The following is a 12,524-nucleotide window of genomic DNA, read 5'->3' on the forward strand; positions in this document are numbered from 1 at the left end:
GAGAGATTCAAGCCAAAATTTCTTGTCCCAGGGTAAGTATGCTAAGAGTTTGTTGACTAAATTCAAAATGGATGAGTGCAAGGCTGAATTTGTGCCTTTACAGTAGAAAATAAAACTTCAAGTGAATGATGGTTCGAAATATGCATATGAAACATTGTACAGACAATTAGCTGGTAGTCTTATCTATTTGACTACAACGAGACTAGATCTAGCTTATGCAGTGAGTATTTTGAGTCAGTTCCTGACTCAACCTCATGAGAACCATTGGCTTGTAGCGAAAGGAGTACTGAGGTATCTGCAAGGAACTTTAGACTTTGGTAGTTTGTATTCTGACTCATTTGATGTTAGCTTGACAGGGTATACAAACTCTAATTGGACGGGAAATTTAGATGATAGAATATCAATTACAGGTTACACCTTTAGCATTGGTCCTGGGGTCATCTCTTGGTGCAGCAAGAAGCAACATACTGTAGCCTTATCCTTAGCAGAAGCAGAATACCAAGCTATGTGTGCAGCGACATGTGAGGCTGTTTGGTTGCGCAGACTTCTCGAAGATGCAGGAGAAGAACAGACAGAAGCTACAGTTATCAATTGTGATAATCAAATTTCCATCAAATTGGCTTACAATCCTGTGTTTCATAAAAACACTAAGCACATAGACACTCAATTTCATTTTGTTAAGGAAAAGGTGCACTCCAAAGAGATTTGTGTTGAATATTGTAATTCTTGTGATAATATGGCTGATATATTTACTAAGCCTCTGGGAAGACTGACATTTGAGTTGTTTAGGGACATATTAGGTGTGTTTAAGAACCCTTTCTCCATTAAGGGACAGTGTTAGAATTAATGGAGAATAGGTTATTCTTGTTATGTAGTTATGCATTCTAATTTTCTTAGTCATTCAGTTTCTATTATTCAGAGATATGATTTACTGTCCCTAACAAATTGTATCTATTTATTATTGGAGATAAATGTGAATCCTGTGTGGCGTTTTGCTTGTAGGAGTTCCTGGTGATCCACACCTGTGAGCTCCTCTTGTGTTGGTTTGTCATTTCACGCCTTCCCTATGCAACTCTTGACATTACCTAAATTTACAAAAATATCTGCCAGATTTTTTAAAATTATAACCCGAATTTTCATAACTTTCAAGAAAAAAAAACATAATTGTTAGACTAGGGGATAAGGAGGAGGATTGGGCAATGAACAATTGCTTGCCGTTTAGTTTTTCAGAGTGTGGGATGTTGGGTTGAACTTTTGCGATCACCATGTCAAAATTCATTGTGGGGATTTGGTTGTGCAAGTTAACTTTTCTCTTACTATGACAAATGCATAGGTGGTCTTTGTTTATTATAATTTCATTTTCAAGCTGAAAAAATATCCTCTATTTTCACCCTTTATTATAAATGGATTCGTATTTTATGCATAAATTTGATATAAATGAAATTTGCATAAGTTTTAAATAAAATTGAATTTCTATAATTTTAATATATATTATAAATTTGTAATTTATGCAAGTTCATATAATTTTTTAATAACCTTATTAATAAATTTGTTAGTGATATGTAATTTTTTAATAAATTTGTAATACAAATTTAATTCGAGTGATTCAATAAAACAATTTTTATTATTTTTATTTAAATTATATAAAAAAATGTTTAAATAAAAAAACTGGTTATTTTATGAGGTAAACGTAAACAATTGTTATTATGCCGGGTAAATTTTATGTGTTGAAATAAAATAACCATAATATTTTTGGGATTCAAAATGGATTTTATGTGTTAAAATAAAATCACCATAATGTTTTTTGGATTTGAATAAGTGATATTTTCACATAAAGTATCTAAATAACATATTTATTTGTTATGGATTTAAAATCTAGTGGACATGAAAATAATTGTTATTATTTAAATTTAAATTTAAAACTAATAATAATATTAAATCAATTTTTTTAAAAAGATATTTTTAATTTTTCTTAATAATTTTTAATTTATATAAATTTAATATAAACTTAGATATATATAATTTTAAATCTATATAGGTTTCACATGTGAATGCCTCCCCAGATATATCGTAGTTCTTGGAAGATTATTTCAAGGAATGGCTTAGTTTTCTTGATAGTGTCAAATAATAACAAAAATTATTTTCCTTAACTGTGAAGTGGTTTGAATGTGTAGTTTTACTTGAACTATAACAGGTTACATTATTGAGATCAAATAATACTTTAAAAAATAAAAAAAAAACAATAGAATTGAATATACAGATTCACTCGTACATGAATTATTTAATATTTCTCTTATTTTCTAACAACATATTATTTTAATTTACTTATATGTTTTGTTTATTTTACCTATAATATAGTAATATTTATCAAAATATTAAAAATACAAATTTTCAAACAACATATCATTTTAATTTGTTTAGATGTTTTGTTTCCCTACTTAATATTATAGTAATACTTATCAAAATTCAAAATATTAAAAATATTAAACCCATCCACACCTACTTAATATTATAGTAATACTTATCAAAATTCAAAATATTAAAAATATTAAACCCATCCACACCTCAAGGTAAAAAGAGACACTAAATTACTAGCAACTCATTGGCTTTGTCTTTTAGCTACTAAATTCTTTGTTTCATTTAGCTACTAAAATTCTTTCCTATTTCAACATTTTTTTCTTATGTAAAACAACCGGGGTATCTATTCAAATGACCAGGTTCCCCTTTCTCAGGTTCTCCAATTTTTTGTTATACCATGCACGATCATTTCAATTGCACACTAGGCATAATTAAAATCTCATTAAAAATAATTTAGAAAATAGTAGCTAATTTCTAAAATTTAAAATCAAGAAACATATAACTAGGGCACTCTATTTCTGCACCATAGAAGGGGTGGATCATATTAGTGCATATTTCTCTAACATATTTACTAGTAATGAATTTTAGTTTGTATACTATTAATCTATTTAGGGTGGGGTGTATATTCATTTCTTAACACTTTTTGATAGTAATTTTTAGTGTGTATACTGTCAATCTATCTATGGTGGGGTGTATATTCATTTCTTATTACTTTTTGATAGTAATTTTTTGTTGTTGCAATATGAGGTTGTGCCCAGGCCAAGGATAATCTATTTTTTTAGATGTAAGAATGATTTTCCTAATAGTGGAACATCATCATCACAATGGTGTCAGATTCTATTATGCTTGGAGACACCTTAATATATTGTACCTTCACCTTCAACTCTTTCCTATGAGATTTGAACCTACGAAAAATAATTCAAATAAATTGTTGAGATCCACCTCCATCTCCTCCCTATGAGATTTGGACCTAAGCATTAATAATTCAATTAACACTTGCCTTGTCAACGTTTCTTCTATGTAGAATGAAGTTTCTTTGATGTTGTGAATAGGTATTCAAAGTTTCCTCTATATAGAATGAATTTTCTTTGATTTTGTGAAAAGGTATTCAAACTATTAGAAAGTTTCTCTAGAAATAGGATCCTTGAGTAAAATAAAAAGTTATTTTTTTCATAACATTCATGTAATGATTTTGATATCTTTTACTGATTTGGCCCAACCTTTTTCTAAAATCCATGTGGCTTCCTCTCAACCTTTACCTTTCAAGTGAACTAGATATTCTTGAAGTCTTTCATATAACTCTCAAATAAACTATTTCTACAATTTCTTCTCCTGCTTGCTCCGAAATATACTATTTTGAATCAACGATTTGTTGAAGTATAGAACCCACATAATACTTTATTCACCTACACAATGAAATTGTTTAAGATCTCCAACACTTCTCACAATTTCAACACATAAGCATTATCATAAATTTCCTCTCATGATCTTTTGCAAGATCCAATTACTTCATTCTTATTTTTTTACATGTCCTTCGAAGATATTTTGTCTAGAATTTATAAAGACAAGATCTCCCGTCTAGAATTTCATCGCTCACCTTTTATTCTCATAACTTTGGTTCTACTTTTGGCTACTCCATTGTACTTGTTATTGAATTGGCATGTGCACCTTTAGAATATGCTTCACAAATGACTTTGTATTTGTACACCTCTTGTTTTCTTTGAGAAAACTTTGTCAAATTTGTAACTTATTGTGGTTCCCATCTATTCACTATTTGGAAAGGAACCTTTGATATAGCACTACCCATACAATTTTTGCATACAAACTCTCTTTACCTTAACATCAAGTATTACTATCTTGGTTTATCTATGACTAGATATTGTCCCAATATGTTCGTTTCTTTACATAGGAAATTTATTTGATTTCCAAGGTTTCTATTAACCACTTCAATTTTCCTATTAATATATAGATGTTGTGAATCACTAAAATTAAAATTCATGAAAGTTCCTTCCACAAAGTCTTTTAGAAATATGAAGTTACATTTCCTAAAAAAAAAGGTTTAAATGAGGAACTTATGTAACAAACCAAACAATTATGTTGGTTGTATTAGTAGGTTTTTATTCAAGGAATAAAATATATCATATTGAATAATTGATTTGGAATTATCAAGATAGAACCATGAGCATAATGAATCCTTGGAAACTCAAACGACCACTCGCTAATCCCCTATTGCAAATATTTTTACAATTATTTTTCAATAATAAAATAATTGATAATCGGGACATGGACTTCAGAGCTTGGGGAGAGATATTGGTTGAAAAATGGAAGATGTCTAGCTACTTTAATGACAACCATGGGATGATGATAAACATGTTTTGATGGGGCTTCCTGTGTTTTAAATTTGAGTGAAGAAGAAGGAAAAAGGACTATACTCCTCTCGCAAAAACTCACAAGCTAAGAGGACAAAAATCAAATGAGAAGGAGTTGCAAAGGTAGGAAGTGGGTCTAGAGACACATGACGAGGAGCATGATTGATTTCTTTACAACCGTGATGATGGGAAGAAAATGGGAGGGGAGACCAAGAATAACGTGGCAATAGCTATACAGGCTAGACTGAGTGCTGCAAAGCTCAAGAGGTATAGTCCTCTATATTTATCTATATATATGATAGACAACATTTTCTATTTATATATGTATGAAGCCACAAGATCATTCTAATTCATACTTAACATTGGCGCTAGCAGAGAGGGTCCACGCTACTAGGGGTTGTAACCATCACATTAAATCCTTGTCCCTGAAATTTTAAATAGGAGACCACATATGCCCAGAATAAAAACCCCCATGGAATTGACATCTCGAGGTATTCATGTGATGAGATGGAAATTATCTCAATAGTTAATGGAAACCTAAATCAATTGTGGAGGGATACACATCGATGGATACTGGAGATTCATTAGTGGATGCCCCCTTCTCATGCCAGTAAAGGGGGGGCGGAGGGGGGAGGTATCATGTTTTAATCACGATCGTTACAGATTGTGAATGCACTGAAGATGTCAGGTGAGGGCCTCGAAACGTTGAGGGGGAACCTTAATAGTAGACCACGCCCTCCACTTTCCATGTTAGCAAGACGACGTTTAAATCCAAATAATGGGAGTAATCAAACCTTTGTAGCTATTGGATTGAAGGAACCTCAAGGCTTTGGGTCGTCATTGGTTTTCTTGTTTGCACACTTAGAATTTCGGCTAGGAGCTAGTGGAAAACCATAGAATGCCAAAATTAATTATACTAAAAAAGTCACATTTTGACAGGGATCATAACCTTGGTGGGACTTAGGGAATGGTGATAGATGATGTGGATTAATGGTGACTTTCCCCAATTTTGGCATGACATGTTCCACCATGGTGTTTATTCTGAGCATGAAATTGGGCTTAGTTTCTTGAATATAATGGATGTGTTAATATTTGTGATAATATAAACCTAAAATCAGTCTAAATTGTCCAAATACTAAAAAGATTGGTAAATCATTGAATCAAAATTAATTTCATGGCATGCCTTGGTGAGCAATTGTAAAGCTCAATAGAGATAGCTCTCTCTCTCTCTCTCTCTCTCTCTCTCTCTCTCTCTCTCTCTCTCTCTCTCTCTCTCTCTCTCTCTCTCTGGTTGTTGTGAAGATCCCTCAACATCCTTCTCAACCAAACTGCTTGACACGTTGCTACTATTGCGGTAACATATTCTACCTCTGTTATTGACAATGAAACTTTGGGTTCCTTCTTGGAGGCCCATGAAATGGCTCTAAAACCCAAATGAAAAACATATCCTGATGTGCTCTTTCTGTCATCGACACTTCCTACGCAATCAATGTCAGTGTAACCAACCATCCTGAAATCACTTGCTGCGGTGTACAAAATTCCATACTATTTTGTCCCATTGTGATACCTTAGAATCATTTTTTGTTGCATGTCAATGTGTTTCCTTATTTGTTTCCATGAACCTCAACACCAAACTCACTGCATACATTATATCCGGCCTAGTGCCAGTCAGATACATCAAGCTTCCTATCATACTTTTGTATAATGTCAGATTGACATTGTTGCTGCAATCTTCCTTGCTTAACTTCAACCCCATGACAGTTGGAGTTGGTGTAGGCTTGTTGTTCTGCATCTTAAACCTCTCCAAAATGTCTGCACTTACTTTGATTGAGAGATAAAAATTCCATTTTTTGTTTGCTTCACTTCTATGCCTAAAAAATGCCGTAACAACCCCAAGTCAGTTATTTCAAATTCACTCTTCATGACTTCTATGAAATCAACGATGAGGAAAACATCACTGCCTATAAAAATCAAATCATCTACATATAAGACGACAATAAGAATCTTACCATCACTCTCTTTAATGTAGAGAGTATGCCCATCGTCACATTTTTCAAAACCATTGTCCAACAAGTAAGCATCTATCCTGCTATACAATGCATGTGGTGCTTGCTTCAGCCCATAAAGAGCTTACCTCAACCGAGAAACTTTGTCTTCTTGGCCTTCTACCTCATAACCAGGTGGTTGCGCAACATACACTTCCTCTTTCAGCACTCCATTTAAGAAAGTTTATTTTACGTCCATTTGATACACTTTCCATTTATGTTGATTGGAAATTGCCACAACTGTATGCATTGTCTCCATCCTTGCGACTGGTGCAAACGTCTCCGAATAATATCTTGCATTTTCCTACTTGTATCCTTTGACTTCTGGCCTTGCTTTGTGCCTTTCAATCTCACAGTCGACAATGTTGTTGGTCTTATAGACCCACTTCACTCCAATGACTTCTTTTCCTTATGGAAGGTTCATTAACTTCGATGTGTCATTCTTTTCTATCGCCTCTATTTCTTCCTCCATTCCCGCAACCCATTTTTCTTCTTTAATTGCATCTTGAAAATGGATTGGGTCATCTATATGACAAAATAATCCAAATAAGGCCTCTCCTTGATATTTCATTTGTGTGACAACTGCATCTTTTCTTCCATCCTCTTGTGAGTTCATTGATAGTTGTGTGTGCGCACCTTCTTCTTCCAAATCCGATCTTATGTTTAGGGGAAACATTCTATTGTTTGTCATCTGAACCTTTGCAATTAGCTGTTTGCTTGGAGGCCTATCCAAAATTGTGCACACATCATATTCGAAGAGGACATTGTAGCCCTTTTGCATGAGTTGTCCAACGCTTATGAGGTTATGCTTTAAAACAGGGACAAAGTAAACATCTCAGATGTACTTCTTCTCCTCCTTCTTTGTTACGATATTAACTCTTCCTTTTCCCATGACAGATACTTCTCTATCAGTCCCTAATGTCACTTTAGATTTCACACTTTCATCTAGATTGGAAAACATTTATGCTTTCCCTGACATGTGGTTGCTACATCCTGAATCTAGATACCATATATCACTTTGTTTTTCTTGTGCTACATTACAAGCTAAAAACATGCTATCATGGTTCTAATTTTCCTTTGTGAAATTTACACTTGGTTTGTTACTAATGTCATATTGCTTCTTTCTACATTCCTTTGCATAATGACCATACTTCGACATTGGACTTGAGATTTATCATACCCATGACTTTGTGCTTGATTTTTGCTTGGGCCTTGACTTGGAATTTGATTGTTTCCCCTTCCACTTCATCTTGAAGAGCTGCTTCTTCCACCTCTGTGTGGGCTTCTTCCTCTTCCTCTAGCATATGATCTTCCTTTGCCTCTACCTTGACCAAATGAAACTTGTGTCTTGAAGGAATGCTCCAATGAGGGGCTGGTTGCTCTATTCAGTCTATGTTCATGACAAGTCAGTGATGCATGAAGCTCATCCACTAAGAACTGTGAGAGATCCTTTGTCTCTTCTATGGCCACAACAATGGCATCAAACCTTGTTGGAAAACTTCTCAAAACTTTCTCAGCTATTCTGCTTTCCTGAATTGTCTCACCATGAGACCTGATTTGAGTAACCAACCCAATTCCATGTGTAAAAAACAAGTCTACATTCTCACACTCTTTCATACAAAGTGTTTCAAAATCTCTTCTCAACCTTTGCAGTTTTGTTGTCTCCACTTTTTCCATGCCTTGGTAGGTTGTCTTGAGGGTGGCCCATGCTTGCTTGGACTTAGTTGTTGCTGCAACCCTTGGGAAAACACTTTCATGAACCGCTTGAAAAATGTAGAAGATGGATTTTTCATCCTTCTTCCTGTTTTCCCTCAACAGATCCATTTATGCTTGAGACAAGGCATTGTATGCTTCTACATCTGCTGGTTCTTGAAAACCATTCTACACCAAATCCCAAATGTCTTGAGAAGAAAATAGGGCCTTCATTGTAATAGTCCAATAGTCATAACTTTTTTCATTATATTAGTCAAGCTTGTGCTTGATGTTTCCATTTCGGAGTGAGAAAAAAAACCATTCTACCTACTTGTAAATATGCTAAAAAAATCAATATGTCCTCAAAACAAATTTTAATTGCTAGTAAAAAAACTTGTTTTTACACCAACAATGTTTAACTCACTATGATACCATGTTAGAATATCAGAAAAAATTTCGTAGGGTCAGAGGAGATGAGTCTGGCTCAGAATTCAGCTGCGGCAAGGTAAGTCTTGTGTTGCAGCAATGATATCGCAACTACACAGAGGCTTAAATAATACACGAGACACGGGAAATAAGTCAGGAAAAAACAGAGTACAAACAAAAAGGTTGCGGTAAATTTACTCATGAAGGTTTAGAAACACATCGCGACATAATATACTTTGTATTATATTTCAAAACATAGGAAAACACATTCGCGTAATAAATGGAGTCTGCTAGGGTTGCGGGTAAATGTCTATGAAATCGGTTTTCATGCACCCACCAATATTTCCTCCACAGTTTTCTTCTCACTACCTCACATACTTTCAACCTCTCTCGCTCGCTCTAATATGCAAATGACTTTTACATTCACATTTATCTCAACATACCAACTTGACATTAATACATAACAGAGAAAATATTTAAAACACAACATGGTCAAATTTACATAATAAATGGTTTTCTCAACTTGTGTTATGGAGTGTGGGCCCAAAATTCATCAAATGTGTTAAACTCACTCTGTCCTGTTTTGCAGAATGGTCAGCGTTGTACTTATGTTCTAACTGGAATCCTTCCACGCTTCTGTTCTGACTTGTTCTGAGTTCAATCCTTTCGCGTGCAAACAAAATTGCATACAAGGTGAAACAAAATTGCATACGTGCAATAGTTAACAGTCAAGCATGGTGTTTGTCAGTGTTTTTAAGAAGGTGGTTGGGATTATTATTTCCAACGTCCCCATTTTATATAATGTGGGCACTAATAGCCCATGAGATGCAACAATATCACTCACTTCCAAATGATCTCTGGTGATATTAAAGGCCGTACTCTTAAAAAGTATTAAATTTTTTGTTAAAAAGTATCAAATTTATGGGACCTTTTTTGTTGGTTTGATTTAGCGATAATTTGAATGTTGAATCACAAGGTTTTCATAATACGTCATAACAGGACCAATGCACTAATTTATTTATTAGAGATTTAAATTTATATAATTTCAAAATTTATTTTAGATTTTAAAGTAAAATTGTCATTTTTTTTTTTTTTTTTTGTAAGCTTCGGTAGGACCCTCTCATTTTTCCAATTTTTTACAACCTCGCAGGATTCGAACTTGGGTGGGGGGTGTGAAAGCCATACGCCCCAGCCATTACATCATGCACGTCATGTGCCATTTTTTAATACTATCATCATTATCAAATTAAATAAAGAAAAAATAATTAAGAAAATTGTTATATGTTTTTTAATAATATATTTTTTTAAGTTATTATGTTTATTATGATGAGATATCTTATCTCTCATCAATAAGTATACATGACCATTTTTAATTTCTAAAGGTGGAAAACAAGACTAATAAAATTCAAGATGGCTACTAACTTATTTCAAAAATCATCATAACTTTGTATTAAAGTTCAACTAACTAAAGCATATAAAATTGTAACTTTTTTATCATAAACATTATTACAAATTTACATATAAAATCATAGCTTTTTGATCATAATTATTACTACAAGTTAGTCCCAACACTACAAAATGTTTTAAATATATACATAGGAAAACAAATCATTTTCAAAACACTATTTCTATTTAACATATGAATCTAAAATTTTGATTTTATGTTACCAATTGTAATTAATATGAAGAGTTAATATAAATCATTTTCAAAACACTATTTCTATTTTAACATATGAATCTAAAATTTTGATTTTATGTTACCAAGTGTAATTAATATGAAAAACTTAAAAATTGAAAAACTATTTCTCAACCAAAAAATTAACCAACAAAAAGGTTTTGATAGTAGTAAAATATATATTTTGATAATAGTAAAGTATCAAGTATTATTAAAATTTACTTTAGTTAATTTGATTGATGTTACCTGCTCCAAATTCCTTTCATAATAGAGAAACAATTTGATCTAAAAAAAATTAAATGTAATTTTCAAATCATTCATAAAAAAACACAGATTTTGAATTCATACCATATGTCAATAAGATTTTTTTAGGAAGAAAAAAGCAAGATTATATTATACTGGTCCTGTATAAACAGTGGCAGAAAGCACATATCTTGTATTTACATATATCATATTCCAGGGGAGAAACTTCTGTGCAAAAAACTACAAAATCTCAGATAAGAAAGATAAGACTTATGTAAAGACATCTCTAGCATCCCGCTAGGAGCATGTAACAAAGATGGATACTATCATTTGAGACCACCCATATTCAAGAGAAATTAAAAAAGGATATAGAAAGGAGAAGGACCATAAGAAAAAACATTTGAAACCATTGAAGATGATCAGAAACCCGGGATACAGAAGTCCTGTATGAAAAAATACTCCCCTTATGCCAAAACCTCCAGAGACCAGGTACCTGTACCGAGGAGAAGACCCTGCTTAGACAGACAATCCGCAACCTGATTCAGAGTCCTGTAGATGTACTGAATAGAGCTGCCAACCATGAGGTCCCAAAAAAACATGACTCCCTCCAACCAGCCAGCAAGATGTGGGCATCTGATGATGCATTTTCCATTAACATGATCTACCATGGACTTGGAGTCCCCGTAAATAGAGATGGAATGGATGTCAAAATAGATACAGAAAGCGAGCAGACCCGCAAGGGCCATCGCCTCTGCCACGTTGTTTGTCCCATTGCCAACATTCCAAGCTAGTCTGTAATGTAGATGCTCGCTTATGATTATGAAAACCCCACAGCCATAAGAATTTTGTTGGGCAGCTCCATCAAAAAAGGCCATCGGGGGCCTAAGGAGAGGATCAGGCAGCCCATTCCTGTTGGAATTTTTCATTTTTGGACTCTCTTTGTGGACAGAGCTAAGAAGGAAAGAAATGTTTTGTATAATGTCCATGAGAGACACCCTTGCATCATTAAAAATTTTATTGTTCCGCCAACTCCAGGCACACCATAAAGCAGTCACAAAGATCGGCCTCCACGATTCTCGCTGTCTACCCCACCAGACAAAAGCAGCAAGGGATGAAGACATTGGGTTATAATATGAAATGCCAAATAAGGTCACTCAATTATCTGTTAATGTATTTTATAATATATGAAATGCCAAAGAGCATAGACGAGAGTAACATAACACGACAAAGGCATTCGGTTATAATATTGAATGCCAAATAAGGTCACTCAATCATCTATTAATATATTTTATAATATATGAAATGCCAAGGAGCATAGACGGGAGTAAAATAACATAACACGACGGCATTAGCCATTCTCAAAACCAAAGGTTAATTGGTGAATTTAATAAATTATCCAAATCTATAGCAATGATTCAAAATGGTTTAATGCTTTGGTAACCTTACTGTAGTTTTATAGGACTGAACTTTCAGATATTTTTTTTGTAGTTGTCACAATCGCAAACATTCATGGGTTTGATTCGAGTACATTTGAACCATTAACTAATATGTGATTGAGAGGTTACTATAGAGAATGAAATAGACATTTTAAAAGTCCAAGAAACATTCCAAATAAAATTTGTATTTAAAGATTGTGGCCCCTTCGTAAACATTAACATCCTTTTTGCAACCTCTATTTGGCTTTCAATCATTAGAATTTTGTCTTTTAAATTATAT

The 12,524-nt window shown here is 33.4% G+C and overlaps 1 protein-coding gene across 1 annotated transcript; it reads right to left on the bottom strand.

Moving 5' to 3' along the window:
• Window positions 1-11,272: 11,272 nt before the first annotated feature.
• On the bottom strand, window positions 11,273-11,683 carry LOC149164784 (uncharacterized). The gene has a single exon (XM_089429608.1). It carries the CDS (start codon window positions 11,681-11,683, stop codon window positions 11,273-11,275), a length of 411 nt encoding a protein of 136 aa, XP_089285734.1.
• Between the last annotated feature and the right edge of the window lie 841 nt (window positions 11,684-12,524).

This window comes from Pinus tabuliformis, chromosome 5_1 (genome assembly GCF_031772625.1).
Source record: "Pinus tabuliformis cultivar Carrire ecotype Pingquan chromosome 5_1, CPIR1, whole genome shotgun sequence".
Lineage (NCBI taxonomy): Eukaryota > Viridiplantae > Streptophyta > Pinopsida > Pinales > Pinaceae > Pinus > Pinus tabuliformis.